The sequence below is a fragment of the Encephalitozoon intestinalis genome, chromosome VII (genome assembly GCF_000146465.1).
Source record: "Encephalitozoon intestinalis ATCC 50506 chromosome VII, complete sequence".
Taxonomy (NCBI): Eukaryota; Fungi; Microsporidia; family Unikaryonidae; genus Encephalitozoon; species Encephalitozoon intestinalis.
In genome coordinates, this window is record NC_014421.1 from 155,736 (window position 1) to 171,525 (window position 15,790).

The window sequence follows — 15,790 nt, forward strand, 5'->3', positions numbered from 1 at the left end:
AGATATACATGGACGAGAGCCGAGAGAGATACGAGGCAGAAATGACAAAGAAGCTGGATGCATTCAAAACAGCAAAGGAATGGTCTGACTTTATTTCCCTTCTGAGCTCACTGGACAACACGATTAGGAAGTTTTCCATACCAGAAATACCAAAAAAGAAGCTTTTGTTTAAGAGGCTAAACCAGTGTCTAAATCCGGTTTTGCCTGCAGGAATCCACAACAAGACCTTGGAAACATATTCTTTGGTGTTTGAGAAGATTTCCAGAGAGAACTTCCTCAAGGAGTTTGACTTTTTGACACTGGGACTCTTCACGTTTTCGGCACATTGTAGAATTCTTGTGATAAGTTCTTTTCTGGACCTTATAGAGAAGTATATTGTTCCATTGGGGGCGGATGTGGAAAGATATTCCACAAGCATACTTATAGGGCTTCTTCCACCGATGGAGTTCGAATCTGGAGAACATTACAGCCGAGCACACCTCATAGTAACCGAGTTTAAGTCTCTGGTTTCTCTAGAAGTATTCTACTCTTCGATGTGGAGCATCCTTCTTAACGACGAAAGACTCAGAACATCTGTGGTGAATTATATGCTAAGCCTAGGCTGGGAAGAGCAGATATTGGGGAATGAAAGACTTGTGGTAAGAGCTCTGTGTGCAGGCCTTGGAAGCGAATCGACTTTAGTGGTAAGAAACTGTTTAGATCTCCTGATTTTTGTATTTCCCGATAAGGATCACGTTTGTAAAGAGGATATGCTGGACGACCTTACGGAGGCGGTGATAAGGTTGTTTGTAAAAAGAGACCTTTCTCTCAACAAGAGGATCTACGGATGGATGTGTATGGCAGATAACTTTAACGAGGCCGACGTGGCTTTGTTAAGTAGGGCTCTTAAAAGGTTTTTGGACAGAAACAGCGCAGAAGACATCCAACTCTTCTTTAGGATCATGATGACGCTTCAAGACAAGGGAAAGCTCTGCGAGAAGATTATGGAGAACCTTCTTTTTGATGTTCTATCCTGTCTTCAAAAGCATCAAAGGAAGGGTGTGAAGGAAAATGTAGATTCAGATGCATTTGAAGAAAGACAGGGCGAGAGCATTGATGTTGAAAAGATTGCAAGGGCATTTTTAACCACAGATCTGGATTCGATATGGAAAATATTCTATCTCCGGCTGAGAAATGTCCTGAAGGAGGCCAAGGAAAAAATGCTTTTGGACTTGAATCTAATTGACGACGAAGAGCTTAATGACAGTGTGATGAGAGAGGAGATATATAGTATGCATACGATGTCGTTAATTCTTAATGAGGGGCAAATAGTTCTATCAGAGGGGTCTTCTCTTAATAACTCTCAGGACCGGAGTTCAAACGAAAAGATTTCAGAAGCAGAGGAAAGAAGTTCTTTCGAAGAAATAAGCCCGAGGAAAGAAGAGATAGTAGCAAAAGCGTTAAAAGTCGAAAAAAGACACCGAAACAGAAGAGATTCAAGAAGGCCCACCCAGGTTCTTTCCTTCATAAGGTTTGCCGTGGAAAATTACTCTGTAGTGGACTCGGAAGTCTTCCACTACCATCTTCCGTTTCTGGTCCATTTAGTCCTTTCTGACTTTCTACTGTTTGACGCTCAGATTGTTTTTTCGTTTCTGGATTTCAGTGCAAAGATAATGAAGTTTAAGGAAAAACAAGTTGAAGGAGGAAGGAATCTGCAGAAGCTGATTGGGAGATTTTATCTGGAGGAGGACACCAGCGTACTGGACGATGTCTCGTCAACAATACTTTACAGCATTTCGGACAAGATTGGAATAGCTATTGAAAGTAATGTTGAATTATCTCTTCCATTAATGTCCACTTTCATTAAGATCTATGGAGAGGATGTTTTCCCCAGTGGTTTTATACCGAATTATCATAACTTCATACTGAAGTCTTCCAACAGGCTTATAAAGGAGCATCTTGAAGTTTACAAGATAATTGATTGCACTCGACTTGATTCCCAAGCCATGTTCGATGTCCTATGGACAAGATTCTGCCACGTGGAGAAAGACCTCTATCTGGAGAATCCAAAGGAGTCTGACACCAACAACGGAATGCAAAGGATATCCAGAAGAAACATAACAAGTAGATTCTTTATTACAGGCAAGGGACCTCACCGCAGGGCATTGGTTGAACTTCTATGGAAGTATAACGCGATCTTTGGGCGGAGCTTTGAAAAGTTTCTTCTAAAAAGAATTGGAGAAGGAGAGGTAGAGGAAATTAGTTACTTTCTCCTTCTTAAGATTGAGAATTTTAAAGGGAACTTCGACTTCTTAGAGCTGTATTACATCATTAACTGCAAGCTTGATCCTGAAGATCTGGTGTTGAACACATTTCTTTGCTCTCTTACGTGTTTTGATGATCTATTTAAGTTCCTCTTGAAGAAACTTGAGGATTCAAACATACAGACAAGTGACACCTTCTTTTCGGAGTCCATTGATCTTAATCAGATAGTTGGAGTGTTCAAGTGCATCAAGAATCTTCTGGAGTATTCCAAAGGATTTAAGTCGATGCTTGTAGACTCTGAAGAGAAGTTGTATTCCAAAGTACTCCCTCTGGAGGAGCCGGTATCATCCAGAGAAATCTTGTATAGAATACTAGTGCATTTGCTTGTGAACAGAAAAGAATACGATGGAAGGGATTTCGACTTGGAGATCATCAAGGTTCTCGAGGCTCTAATGAGAGGGGGGATTCTTGACAGCAGTGTGATGAATGTGGTAGATCTTTCCAAGATTGTGGATGTGGCAAAAGGATACAGAGGAGATCCTGCAATTGTGTTGGGAATTGCTCCGTTGATTAAGCATAGTGGAAACAGTATGGCAATCCAAGACCTGTGCAGTATACTTGATAGTCAATGCTTCTACTACCATGAATTCCTAGGGTTTGTCTTTTCATTAACCGATAGACTCCAAAGAAAGGTACTTTCAAACGTGCTCTTTTCACTAGAAAACCAGGACTTTGCACTCATGATAGTCTCGGAAACAATAACTAACATGCTGGTTAAAAGAGGAGTTGAGGGCGAGCTGCCTGGCTTCATAGACAAAAGCATGAAGTTTATTTTTGAGTTCTTTGAGAACCAGTACGTCGATGTAAACGAAGCAGAAAGTGAGGGAAATAAGGTTAGGAGTGTAGTTCGGAAAGACAAGTTTGATGAGCAGTCTATTGGTGGCGATGATCTGGTTGTGTTTGAGGAAAGGATTAACACAAGAATGAATGCTTTGAGATTCTCGACGGCAAAGGAGTTGTCGTCTCTGTTTTTCAAGAAGGTGCCTATTGGGTTTGTCGAGATGATCCTGGGGAATCCGCCGTGCATTCCGTTTTTGAAGTCTATTGACTTCCGGGAGCAGCTTTACATGTCAATTATGAATCTTTACTCAACAAATGCTATGAAGGTGTTCAAGTTTCTGGGCGTGCTGAACAAGGTCATGGATCCTCAGGAAATGATAGGGGTTTTCAATAAGTCAAAGAATCTTCTCGAAAAAATCTCTTCCTACAGGATAGGGTCTGACTATTCTCCCTTAAACTTTGTCTTGGACTTTCTACAGTCTCTAGACCTTCAAGAGGATGCAGAGGCTCTTGTTCAGTCGGCCATCATAAACTCCGTTTACTTCTTACAGAAAAGGTTGGATCTAAAAATAAGGAATGGAGAGAAAGAATTCGAAGATGAAATTGGATTACTTGATAGAATAACAAACTTTAAGTTCCAGGGAGTAGTTCTTTCGGCTGTTCCCAGTCTGATCACAGTCATCCTTACCTTGGTTAATTCGAATAGTCCTAATCTCAAAAATGTCGGAATTGATACTCTTGCAAAGTTGAGCAGCAAGGGTCTTGAGGAGAAGTATTGGAAGAAAGAGTATATAGAGATATTTCATACACTTGACTTCTTTACATACCGTCTATACAAGAAGTCAGATCTCATGAAAAAAGTTGTGGCTAAAGACCCTTCCATTATTAACGACCTGATTGTCAGGCTGGACAGTGGATTTTTTGTCTCGCAGGCATCGGATGCCAACAACAAAACTCTAGTACTGAAAAGGATCTCGTTCATTATATTTTCAGCACCCTACAACTACTTTGCAAGCTTCTCTTTGAAGCTCATCGAGAAGATAGCGAGTCTGATAAATTATCCTTCTTCAAAGGTCAGAAGGGAGGTGTTTCTGCTTTCTAAGATGCTGGTTCTCAAGATTTCCCACGACAAGCTAATCAATCTGTATCCCATTCTTCTCTATGATATCGGGATAATAATCGAGAGTTCTGATTTTGAGGACGTGATGCTTCTCGCCGAGGTGCTGAAGCTATTGGATGTGGTGTTTCTGTTGAACACACCTCAATTTACAGAGACGAGGGTGGTGTTTCTTGGGCCTCGATGCACCACGACGATGGAAGGAGAAGGAAAGAAGCCTGGCTTAGAGAATCTAAGGGATTTGTTGAATTGCAAGTACGGGAAGGAGATTCCCAGCGAGTTCCGAAGACCTAAGAAGAAGATCCCGTTTCTGGGGCCAGGGAAAAAGGATATCGACGAGATATTGGACTTTACAAGCAATGCATTGGAGTATTATAACTGGCTCGATGAGAACTGCTCTGAAATCGACTATGAATACCTATTCAACCTCACTCTGGAAGAGCTGACAGAAACGACCGAGTAAATGTGTTTTTGATATCTCTACTTGTTTTTATTTTTAGATACAAGAAATAACATGGGAAAGGCTTCAGGGCCCTGGACAAGCCGGATGAAGGATACCATGGCTATCTTCAAAAAAAATCAGAAAATATATTCTACAGGCGCCTTTGATCCGCTGATTCTAGATGCAGTGACTGGATTGAGGGAGATGGCCAGGATGGCCTATGGGGATGAGTTACTCTATGTTGAGGCGAGGGGATGGGTGATCAGCTCTCTTTTCGGAGTAAATGACGTAGTTGTGATCTTAGTAAGCAGGGGACTAGATTCAAAGAAGCTGAAGCATATCTACGAGTCGTACCGTGTATGTGAAGCTTACAAAGACATTGGACTCATGGATATCCTTCTAAGGATGTATGGCAAAAAGGCAGGAGCAGGGAGATGATGTATCCCAGTAGTGCCAGTGTTCTTTCAAAGGCTAATAAAAATTTTTAGCAAATGGCCCAGAGAAATGGTAAGTCGGCTTTAGACTGGTTAATTTGTAGAGTAAAGGTACAGCCAGCTTTGGAAAAAAGAACAAGAGGAACACGGAAATGTGTAGAAGATGCGGAAGACAGAGTTATCACAAGCAGAAGAATTCATGCTCATCATGCGGATATCCTACTCCGAAGATGAGAAACCCAGGGTCTATCAAGGCAAGACGTAGACGCACTGTCGGAACGGGCAGAATGAGATACATGAAAAGAGAACTGAGGGCTGCAAAGAACGGACATAGGGGAAATCCAATATTGAGGCCCCTCTGGAGTGGAAATTAAAGTGGTTTTCTTTCTGTTTTAATCAGTAATGCCTCATACATAAAAGACTTTGGGCCTAGACCCTGAAATGAACTTGTTGTGGGCGGGATATGTTTTTGGGAAAATGATTACACACGAGGTCGAGAGGGTCTTGGAAAGGCCAAGCGAAATGGAGCCATTAAAGACCATCTCCAATGGAATGTCGAGTTTACACCTTTACTTGCAAGAGACCGAGGGAGACGTGTATGAACCGGCTTTTTCCCAGCTTGTGCAAAGGCTCAAGAACATCCCGGATTTTGTTATGGAGCAGGGAGACAAGATCTATCGCATTGTTCCTTTTGAATCGATTGAGATAGATTCTCCTGGAGGAAAGAAAAATCATGGGAAGTTCCATGAGATAGCAAGCATGGGAAACGAGGTGGTCATGACATACACAAGCAGTGGACGTGATGGCGAAGAGGGCATGTATACAACCATAACAGTTATCTTTACATCCTCTGATGGAGAAGAGAAAATAGAGAAGATTTACAGTGGATGGTCGGAGTCCTGTCTTCTAAGGGTTTCGACACCAAAGCTCAAGGTTAAGCACAGGAAAAGAATTCTGTCCATGTATCTTGAGGATTTGGAGAGTAAGGATCCAAAGGAGGAGGCCATTGGACACTGGATTGAGGGGGTTAATTCCGAAGGAAAAGGATTTAACAACGACGCCATTCTTAAAGAGGAGATGATGATATTCGAAGAGGCAGGAAGAAAGGACAGTGGGGACTCTGTTAAAAAAGCAGACTAGATGATGAAAGAGATTAAAGGTTTTGTGGATTTTATCTATGTCGGCGAGTAACGCGAGCCCTTTCCTAATCAGCAAGGGCCCTTAGTATAATGGTAGAACACTTGGCTTCGGACCAAATAGTCCGGGTTCGAATCCCGGAGGGCTCGGTTTTATGCCATCCTTTTCAATCAGATGAAAACAATCCTTTATTTCTTTCTAATCTTGTTTTTTTCCCTCAGATAAAAAGCCATTTTCTCTCCAAAGCTTCTGTTTTCCCTCACCTTTAAAGCCTCCGCATCCCTGTTGTATCCCTGCTTCATCTCGAGGACTCTCTTGCTCGGCTCGGGGACTATAGTATCGAAGAGACCCAGGAAGTCATCAATAAATTCGGGGTTCTCAAGAAGAGATAGGCCTGCCTTCAGGAAAACCTGGCTTTCAAAGGAAGGAGAGTCTTCGATGTCTTGAGGAGCATAACTTACAAAGAAGATAGAGACATCGTATTTCTTTATGAACTCAAGATGCTTTTCCCCCAGGGCGCCAAATGTCCTATATCCAGGTATATTTCCAAGCAAGCATTTTTTGGTGTATTTCAGACCATAGTGTTTTGGAGGCAATGTCTTTCTAAACACATACATGCACGGGGTCCTAACTTTCAGCTGTCCCGTTAGGATTAGACTCTCTTTTGGAACAGAGCCGAGAATGTAGCTCAAGCAGAAGTCTCTTTTGAGAGTGATTATTCCGCAAAGATAATCCAGACTGGGATGTCCTACTAACTTCAATATGGACTGGTGGATGGACGGGAATTCTTCAGCACTTCTTTCAAAGTGTTTCTTAAACGGCTCAAGAAGCAAAGTCTTTTTGTCCAAAAGCCTCCTCTTTCGATTCACAAGGAAAAAGCAAAATGCAAGAGCCAAAGCCACAATAACTACGTCGTGCAGCATCGGGGCAACAATATATTACCCTAAAAACCAACATCGGTTTGCAGAAGCAGATGGGTTCCTTTGGGGCCTATCTTGAACCCTGTTAGCTCAATAGGTAGAGTGTTGGACTTTTAATCCAACGGTTACGGGTTCGAGTCCCGTGCAGGGTGTTCTTTTGCTCTTCAAAACATTTTTCGAAATAGAAAACATCTTTAATCTCCTACCGCAACAGGTATTTACAGTACTCGGCCAGCTCGACCATTTCCCTGCACCTCACTCCAAAAGCATCTTCCAGCTCATTCAGTCTCTTGCTCAAGTAGGAAACCTTTCTTTTCTCCTCTTCGTACATCCCCTTAGCCTCTTCAACTTGCCCAACCAAAAACTCTATTCTTTCATTGTTTGCCTTCCGGAGAGACTCCATTTTGTCTTCACTTGCAAACAAATCCCTCTTCAACGCTTGAATGTAACTTTTCAGCCTGTATTCATTAGACTTTAACCTTTCTATCTCCTCATTCATGATGGTACTCTCCAAAAGAATCTTCTCCTTTTCGTTTCTTTCCAACGCATACGTAAGAGTTGCGTCGTAGTTCCTCAGCATTCTATTGCATTCCTCTTCTTTTTTTTTAAGATCCTCTATCATTGTCCTGCTGGAGGCAAGTTCGGAACAGGTCTTCTCATAGTCAGACCTCTTCAGAACAATGGTTTCGTTGTCGGGATTGGTAGTCCTTCTGCAGCCCTCTGTCTTTTCATTCATATCTATTGAACTTAGAGGAACTGTGGATTCTTCAGCAGGAGCATGGGTACTTGAGGAGATGCTCATGACCAGGGAGCTCAGATTTGCAATGGAGTCTGAAAGATACTTCACAAACTTCGATCCCATGTGATGGGCCTTGGCAACAGTCCCTATTAAATCCAAATGTCCAAAAGAAAAAGTTACAGCACCCGGGATTCCCGAGTGGTCTCCCGCCTCAGTACTATCCGGGCTCGCACAGGCTTAACTGCGGAGATCTGACGAGTTCCGGTGCTTTTCCGTGGATATGGCCGTAACTGTCCCAAATCCTAATCAGAGTTAAATACTCTACTCCACAATCCTCATAGACACTCCACCGGCCAACACTACAAAATCCATCTCTATTCTTAGCAAATTTAATATAGTAGAATAGAATAAGCCCACTTGCCCATTCTATATCTTTTCCTCGGAATCCACAGCTTTACTTTTCCCTATCTTTTTTCCCCCAAGCATCCCACCTATCAGAGGCTGCACAACAAATATCACAACAGTAGTCAATAATACAGAGATCAAAACTAATCCTACTTCAAACCCATTTGTCTCTACAAACTTGTATTTACTCAGCCACCAGGACGTCCATCTTGGAAATAGATACACCGTCATCAGGAGACCCATGGTCACTAGAAGGGAAAGACAGGTAAAGCTTTTGAATAGTAAGTTGTCTCTTAACTCTTGTCTATGTGGAGAACAGTCGCTCAGATACAACCCGTTGAGGATATAGATAAATGTCATGGCAAAAAACACTAGCTCGGATGCAATGGACTGGTCGTTCATGACAGGGCTAGACTCCCCGTATCGGGACAAGACCAGAAGGGTTAAGCTTTCAAATGCTATGGTCAGCCAGAACGGGATGAAATCCTTCTTTGATAAAGGAAATATATCCGGGCGCCTTGGATACAGTTTATCGGATGTGTTAAAACATGTCAGCATGTATGCAACAGGGACCGAGACAAACAGCTCTGTGTGCATTGTCTGCAAATCACTCAGAAAGTTTCTCTTGAAGAGAAGAAAAAGAAGCCCTACATAACCGATCACACAGGAAGAGACAACATATTTGAATGTGGCAGTCGACGTCACAAACGCCGAGCGTCCCTCCTTTATCAGGTCCAGGACAGATCCTATGTCGGAGGAAGTGAAATTCGCTGCCAGGCTGGCTTCGTTCTGTGCTAGAGCCAGGCCGACATTAGCACTGCTAAGAGCTCCGCTATCGTTTGCTCCATCTCCACAAAACATTGTGATCTTTCCAATGGCCCTCAGATTCTCTATCAGGGCCTTCTTTTGTCCAGGGTTGAAGCGTGCAAATATAGCTCCTTTCTCAAGAATAAACTGAAAGTAGTGAGTGTTTCGGAAGAAGTCAAACTCCCTTCCTTCGCATGCAACAACAAACTCGTTGTTGGATACCCTGTCGTTTCCCCTGTAAAGACTCAACCTCACCTTATCGAAAGTAAATTCCTCCTCATCTCCAACACAAAGCCAGTCGACATCAAAAATGGATTTTGCATTCTCCTCAATAACAGGAAATATCACCGGAACAAATCCTTCAACAATCTTACACTCTTTGCCCACCGATATGGCTGTTAGTATGTTGTCCCCTGTGCACATGATACTTCTAATGCCTGCCTCATTAAGCTCCTCAATAGTTCTTCTGGAATTCTCCTTGAGCTTGTTTGAAAACACTATGAGAGCAAGAAACATCATCTCAGACTCATCTGTAGCTCTATCAATGCTTTTGCTTATTTCTTTGTATGCCAATGATATCACCCTGTATCCAGCCAAGGAATACCCCTTAACTTTCTCTTCATATTCCTTTGGGCTGCTCTTCAGAATCTTCTGGATCGACTCTGGAGATCCTTTTGTAAATACATACCTCTTACTTCCATCGTCTACCACTACACTCATTCTTCTAATGTTCGAATCAAACTCGTAAGTCTTCATAATCACCGCATTGATCTTGTCTCCTTTTACTTCTTCAGTACAATTGTTTAAGCCATATCTGTTGACCTCGTCAGTATCAAGGACTACCGAGGAAAAGTCCTTGTCTTCTTCATAAGTGTTTGTGTCTCCAACAGCAAACTTGCTCCCATAGATCCGATCTTTCTGATAATACACCATTTCTTCACTGTCGTTGTACTCCTTCAGAATGGGCCCGTAAATCTTACTATCCCCTCCAATAACTACACTCCGTGTGTTCTCATTCTGAACAAGTTTTGATGAAGAAAAAATAAACATCTTCAAGTCAAGAGTATCTCCAGAATACCTTCCATCCAACTCATACACTAGATGGCATGTGCTTAGCCCAATTCTGGTCAGGATGCTAACTTTCTCAACATCATCTACGGCCTCCTCGAGATCGTCGATGCAAAGAAGATCAAGACCCTCGCACGTCAGCGTTCCTGTCTTGTCAAAAACTGCTGTGTCCACTCTTCCGGCAAGATGAATCTTACTCAGATTGTTGCAGTAGATGTTCTTCTTGATCAGCTTTCTGTAGCATAGCTGAGCCCCAAGCTTCAGGTACGTTGGAAGAGCAGGATTTGCTAGTGTGAAAAACAGATCAAGATTATATACAAGATTCATGGTCTTGTTGAAGCCCATAATGTTGAGCATATAGGCTATACCAATAGAAATAATAATTGCAATCCCGGTTATGCTGAAGATTATCATTTCTGCCTCTCTTATAAATCGGTTTCGAGTAGGTCTTGAGTCAAGCATATTCTTTAGAATTTGCCCCCGTGCTGTCTGGAAACCCGTTCTAAGTACCATTCCAATAGCAAAATTCTCTGGGATGTTTATAGACCCAACCTCCCCAGAGAGCCGAGGTTTATTCTTACCCGTAAGACTTCTAACCCTACAAAGATTTTCATTTCTCAAGCTGTTGAATATCGGCATTGTGTTGATACTCTTCAAAACATCTGTTCCCGAGTATACTGTGGAAAGCTGCTCGGCATTCTTGTATATTGGAACCGCCTCTCCCGTAAGGAGACACTCATTCGTTATAGCATCCCCAAGAATCACAAGAGCATCACAAGGAAATTCCTTGCACGGCTCAATATACATTATATTTCCAGGATATATTTCTCGGCTGTCTACTTCCATAAATTTCCCTCCTCGAAGTATTCGGACCATTCTCTTCTTCATAAGCTTTTTCATATTGATCGAATGTAGAATCTCTTCCCAGTTTGTAAACACAAACGAATAGACCATAAGCACCCCCATCACCAATGCATAGCTGGTGTATTCAATGAACTTCCATACAAATAGGCATGTCACATTTGACAGAAATGTAATACTGAGTATATTCTTCAGAATTATGTTTGAAACACTGGGGATAGGGAGGTTTGTGATGTTCTTCCCATAGAATATGTTTCTTTGTACGCCCTCTATCCTTTCGGTCTCCAGAGACTTTGAAACCTCTGTCCTGTAGAACTCTTCAAAATCCCCTGAAGGATGCTTCTGCTCTGGAGGAACAACAAATTTCCCTAAAACAACGTCATATATAAACCGGAAAAACTGAGAGTCTATCACACGAGCCTTTCCCCCCAATGTATATCTCCTAAGCGAGGGAATTCCGGCCGTATCGTAAAAAAGAACATCAACAAATTCTTCTTTTCCATTCTGTGATGTTATTATGGCGCAATCTGCATCCAAAAGGCTGCAAGGAGAGCTAAGAAGAAAATGCTTGACCCGGGGTAGATACCTACACAACATGTAGAGCCCTCCCAAAGTCAGCATGCAAAGAATGTTGTAAAGACGCACAGACATTCTTCTTCTTCTTCCCTCAATACTTATAAACGGCCTTTCCTGCTTAATTCCCACAAACATTCAGGGGCTTGCCCACCAGGCCGATTTTAGAATGATTATCTCCGGAACATTAAGGAGATTTCCAAAATCGTTATGTTCAATACCATTTATTGTGGAAAATTAAAATAACTACGCCAGTCTCAATGCACTGCCTGCAAAGGAGACATTCAAAGCACCCCTCGGAGCAAAATCGTCATCTCCATAAATTAATGAAGCACTCGATTCTTTTTTGTATGAATAAAAGTATTAACTGTTAATTGGGTAATGAATAAATAAAATTCAATTAAAAAATCCAAAGTAGGATGACTGATGTAGATAGAACAACTAACATTTTTGATTTCACTGATGCCGTGCATAACATACTTAAACAGAGAGAAAAGCTGTTTGGAACTAGCAAAGTCCTTTTATTTGTGCTTTTTTCCTGCTCTTCAATCATGATATTTCAAGGAGAAAGCTATAGAAACTTCTGCTTGTCAATAATAGTTGGGTTATGCATGATAGCTTCCGACTCAAGAGTGCATGAAAGACTTCTAGGAATGAGCTCCGAGTATGGAGGGGTGCGTGGAGCAATAGGTAGCTTTCTAGGGAAGATTTTTCTCAACAAACTATTATTTTGCATTCTATGTTTTTTGGTTGCATTAACGATCAACATGTCTATGATTCCAATTACTTGGATGCTTGCAGCCTCTGTAGGAATCTCCTTGCTTAAGAAGATCTTCACAGAGGACTTAGAAATAACAAACATGAGCAATATTCTTTTCCATTTGGGATTTTTGGCATTACTTGTCTTTTCCCTCAACAATCTCAAGAAATCCAAAATAGTCATATATTCAGTTTTCTTTAGCTTCTTTGGATCGACGATTCTATGGATTACTCTCGAGGCGATTCTGAATGAAAACCTTGGGTTCAGCCGTGCGTGTAATGTGTTTTTCCGTGGGGAGTTTATGGACTTCATCGGAATATCGCAGCTGTATCCTTTTTTACTCTTGATGGCCATTGGAGTTTTTACCCAAGTAAGAATCAATACTTTAGTCTTTGCATACGGAAAAAAGCGGTTTGCCTCGATTATTGTTAAGCGAAGTGAAAATAAAGTGATAGAAGTCTGAGTTTTATTGGGCTTATGGATGTTAGTATTCTTGGGTATTTCTAGAAGTAGGGAAGTATTTAGTTAAACAATGGTTGGGCACCTATGGGAGGGCTTATGAGGGGAGTTAGCTCAGCGGTAGAGCGCTTGCTTAGCATGCAAGAGGTCATGGGTTCAATCCCCATACTCTCCATTTTGCATCGACTAACTTCCATTGGGACTAAGTATATTATGGCCAAAGTCAATCTGAAACCATCAAGATCCTCTTGAAACACAGCTGCATTTAGAAGATTGCAGAGTAAACAAAAAGCCAATAATGAGAATAAATCTGCTGGCGATGTTTATGATGCCCGCAAGCAATAGAAGGGTTTTTTACGTCAACTTAAAGGATGTTAAGTCGGGTGAGGATTTGCTGAGTCAGTTGTTTGAAAAAGCCCATCATCTTCCCGACGGGTCAAGCGAGTTGCTTGAAAAAGAAGACGGCTCTTCAACGCATTTGTCCAACCTAGCACAAGAGGTACAGGCAAAGGAAGGGGCATCTGGGTCTACAGCCTCTTCTGGACAGAAGGCACCGGCACAGCAATCGGAAAGTGGTAAGAGTGCACAAAAGAAGCAGCAGAGTGGAGGCCAGGAAAGTAAGGCACAAGGGAGCGCTAAAAAGGAAGAACAGAAGCAGCAGAAGGAGGACAAGCAACAGAAGCAACAAAAGAAAGAGGAACAGAAGCAGCAGAAGGAAGAGAAGCAAAAGCAACAGAAACAGCAGAAGGAGGAGAAGCAAAAGCAGCAGAAGGATGATAAGCAGAAGGAGCAGAAGCAGCAAAAGAAGGAGGAACAGAAGCAGCAGAAGGAAGAGAAACAAAAGCAAAAAGAAGCGGGGAACCAGAAGGAAGAAAAGCAAAAACAAAAGGAACAGAAAAAGTCTGAAAAGGAAGATGGTAAGAAGGAAACAAAAAAAGCAGATAAAGAAAGCAAGGAGACCAAAACTGCCCAAGATAAAGGTTCTAAAGACAAGACATCCACCCAGGGAAAGACAAGCACTGATGGTGGGGAAAAAGCCAGTACAGCGAAAGCAGAAGGAAAAAAAGCTTCTGAAAAGGCAACCAGCGTCAAATCTTCGGATGCAGAGTCTAAAGGTGCTGAATCTAAAGACAAAGGGAGTGCCTCCAGTGCTCCTTCTTCAAATGCAAGTACCTCTGGAAGTGCTTCAATAGCTTCATCTTCGGGTAGTTCTTTATCTGGAGCGGCTTCCAGCAATGTCAGCAGTGCAGTGTCTTCAAGATTATCCTCGAGTGCCATCCAATCTTCTAGTGCTGGATATTCATCTTCAATACCTCTCTTGTCCATCATGTCATCTTCCATGCTATCATCGGCCATATCGTCTTCTGTGCTGTCATCGGCCATGTCATCTTCCATGCTATCATCGGCCATATCGTCTTCTGTGCTGTCATCGGCTATGTTGTCTTCTATGTTATCGTCCTCGATGCCGGTGTCTTCCATGTTGTCTAGTGCATCCCATTCCTCCATAGCTGATGTCTTAAAGAAGGCATCGGAGATAAACAAGGTCAAAAACCTAAGTTCTGTAGATGTCAACGATATGCTGGGGAAGTGCCAAGAATGTGAAAGGGTTGATCAAGTACTTGTCTATAAGGAAGGAAGTCAGTACAGTGATTATTCTGGAAATATAAATTTCCAGGAAAAAGATGGTAAGTTAGTTGACAGTTCAGGCTTGTTTGTTGGAAAGGATTGCGGGTGCTCAAAGGAAGAAATACCTCAAATAGGAAAAATAACTGGAACAGGGCTATATCAAGATCAGAGTGTTAATAGCATGAGCTGCCAGAAACAAGCCAATGCAATTGATAAGTTATATTCTTCTGCCAGCAATATGGCGTTGAACTCCGGAGTATCTGGAAGCAAAACCGTTTCTGCCGGAGCGTCTCAAGCTGGTGGAGCTGCAAGCGGAGCATCTAAAGCTGCTAGTGCTTCTGCCGGAGTTTCTCAAGCTGGTGGAGCTGCAAGCGGAGCATCTAAAGCTGCTAGTGCTTCTGCAGGATCCTCACAAGCTGGTGGAGCTGGAGGTGGGGCATCTAAGGCTGCTAGTGCTTCTCAGGCTGGTAACTCTCAAGGGACTCAAAGCATTCAGCCAAGCTCTTTTCAGAGTGGTGCATCAGGGAATCTTGCACAAGAGACTGGATCCAAACCTCAAATATCATCTCTTCCTACCCAAAATAATGCCGAGGAAAGCCCTGGAGTTTCGGTAGCTCAATCTATTGAAAGTAGGCCTGAAGATTTCAGCTATATACCTCCTAAGATATCTATAAAGGCGGTCAAGGTCAAATACGGGGATACATGTGGGGATAACTCTGGACTCGTTGTTAACACAACACTCACCCAGGAACTCCCTCCGGAAAAAACAGTAACATTACCTCCAAAAACAGTTACAAAGACAGAAAAAGTGGAGCTTCCTCCCACTACTATCATAAAGGAGTTAACTATTATTGAACCACCATGCACAGTGGAAAAAGAGGAGGTAATTGTTCAGGGATCTGAAAACATAGATGAAGAAAGAACTGTTACTCACTCCACTACAGTTGTGGAATATAAAACAGTAAAAGTTACAGCCACACGAACGATATTGCAAACAACGTCTCCGAGAGACGTAGAGGTTCCGATTTCCACTATTAGCTTTGAAACCATCGATGGTATTAATGGAGAAAGGCCCCGGGAAGATATTACGACGATTAATACAACTATAGTAGTGGAAGAACCTGAAGATATAGAATGTGAGCAGGAGTGTGAATGCTATGAAGATAATTGCGAAAATCCCTGTGATAGGATAAAATGTGTGTCTGGTTGAGTTTTAACTGAATTAAATTAGGATATCTACTTTAGATATTTTGTGATTTTCTTGACAGGCCTGGAGACTTAGGAAGAAACGGTTACTCAAGTGATTGTAATCTTCAAACACAGTTTTTGATATAAAACAAGTTGAAACATACGGAATA

At 42.1% G+C, this 15,790-nt stretch overlaps 9 protein-coding genes and 4 non-coding genes across 13 annotated transcripts; 8 read left to right on the forward strand and 5 right to left on the reverse strand.

Moving 5' to 3' along the window:
• Window positions 1-8: 8 nt before the first annotated feature.
• Eint_071390 (dopey-like leucine zipper transcription factor) lies at window positions 9-4,664 on the forward strand (the record flags this gene model as incomplete). The annotated part of the gene is made up of 1 exon (XM_003073216.1): window positions 9-4,664. The coding sequence occupies one exon, from the start codon at window positions 9-11 to the stop codon at window positions 4,662-4,664; it is 4,656 nt and encodes a 1,551-aa protein (XP_003073262.1).
• An 84-nt stretch (window positions 4,665-4,748) lies between these two features.
• Eint_071400 (uncharacterized protein) lies at window positions 4,749-5,081 on the forward strand (the record flags this gene model as incomplete). Its single annotated transcript, XM_003073217.2, has 1 exon — window positions 4,749-5,081. The coding sequence occupies one exon, from the start codon at window positions 4,749-4,751 to the stop codon at window positions 5,079-5,081; it is 333 nt and encodes a 110-aa protein (XP_003073263.2).
• A 66-nt stretch (window positions 5,082-5,147) lies between these two features.
• Eint_071410 (60S ribosomal protein L37) lies at window positions 5,148-5,451 on the forward strand (the record flags this gene model as incomplete). Its single annotated transcript, XM_003073218.1, has 2 exons — window positions 5,148-5,150; window positions 5,182-5,451. The coding sequence occupies 2 exons, from the start codon at window positions 5,148-5,150 to the stop codon at window positions 5,449-5,451; spliced, it is 273 nt and encodes a 90-aa protein (XP_003073264.1).
• A 67-nt stretch (window positions 5,452-5,518) lies between these two features.
• Eint_071420 (uncharacterized protein) lies at window positions 5,519-6,217 on the forward strand (the record flags this gene model as incomplete). Its single annotated transcript, XM_003073219.2, has 1 exon — window positions 5,519-6,217. The coding sequence occupies one exon, from the start codon at window positions 5,519-5,521 to the stop codon at window positions 6,215-6,217; it is 699 nt and encodes a 232-aa protein (XP_003073265.2).
• A 75-nt stretch (window positions 6,218-6,292) lies between these two features.
• Window positions 6,293-6,363, forward strand: Eint_071430. The gene has a single exon. It is a non-coding gene; the product is annotated as a tRNA-Arg (tRNA).
• Window positions 6,364-6,402: 39 nt separating this feature from the next.
• Eint_071440 (uncharacterized protein) lies at window positions 6,403-7,137 on the reverse strand (the record flags this gene model as incomplete). The annotated part of the gene is made up of 1 exon (XM_003073220.1): window positions 6,403-7,137. The coding sequence occupies one exon, from the start codon at window positions 7,135-7,137 to the stop codon at window positions 6,403-6,405; it is 735 nt and encodes a 244-aa protein (XP_003073266.1).
• A 76-nt stretch (window positions 7,138-7,213) lies between these two features.
• Eint_071450 lies at window positions 7,214-7,286 on the forward strand. The gene has a single exon. It is a non-coding gene; the product is annotated as a tRNA-Lys (tRNA).
• Window positions 7,287-7,336: 50 nt separating this feature from the next.
• Eint_071460 (uncharacterized protein) lies at window positions 7,337-7,996 on the reverse strand (the record flags this gene model as incomplete). The annotated part of the gene is made up of 1 exon (XM_003073221.1): window positions 7,337-7,996. The coding sequence occupies one exon, from the start codon at window positions 7,994-7,996 to the stop codon at window positions 7,337-7,339; it is 660 nt and encodes a 219-aa protein (XP_003073267.1).
• A 50-nt stretch (window positions 7,997-8,046) lies between these two features.
• Window positions 8,047-8,164, reverse strand: Eint_071470. The gene has a single exon (XR_002670146.1). It is a non-coding gene; the product is annotated as a 5S ribosomal RNA (ribosomal RNA).
• Window positions 8,165-8,299: 135 nt separating this feature from the next.
• Eint_071480 (cation-transporting ATPase) lies at window positions 8,300-11,725 on the reverse strand (the record flags this gene model as incomplete). The annotated part of the gene is made up of 1 exon (XM_003073222.1): window positions 8,300-11,725. The coding sequence occupies one exon, from the start codon at window positions 11,723-11,725 to the stop codon at window positions 8,300-8,302; it is 3,426 nt and encodes a 1,141-aa protein (XP_003073268.1).
• Window positions 11,726-12,158: 433 nt separating this feature from the next.
• Window positions 12,159-12,701, reverse strand: Eint_071490 (putative Ser/Thr protein phosphatase; the record flags this gene model as incomplete). Its single annotated transcript, XM_003073223.1, has 1 exon — window positions 12,159-12,701. The coding sequence occupies one exon, from the start codon at window positions 12,699-12,701 to the stop codon at window positions 12,159-12,161; it is 543 nt and encodes a 180-aa protein (XP_003073269.1).
• A 208-nt stretch (window positions 12,702-12,909) lies between these two features.
• Window positions 12,910-12,981, forward strand: Eint_071500. Its single transcript has one exon. It is a non-coding gene; the product is annotated as a tRNA-Ala (tRNA).
• Window positions 12,982-13,104: 123 nt separating this feature from the next.
• Window positions 13,105-15,642, forward strand: Eint_071510 (uncharacterized protein; the record flags this gene model as incomplete). Its single annotated transcript, XM_003073224.1, has 1 exon — window positions 13,105-15,642. One exon carries the CDS (start codon window positions 13,105-13,107, stop codon window positions 15,640-15,642), a length of 2,538 nt encoding a protein of 845 aa, XP_003073270.1.
• Window positions 15,643-15,790: the final 148 nt, after the last annotated feature.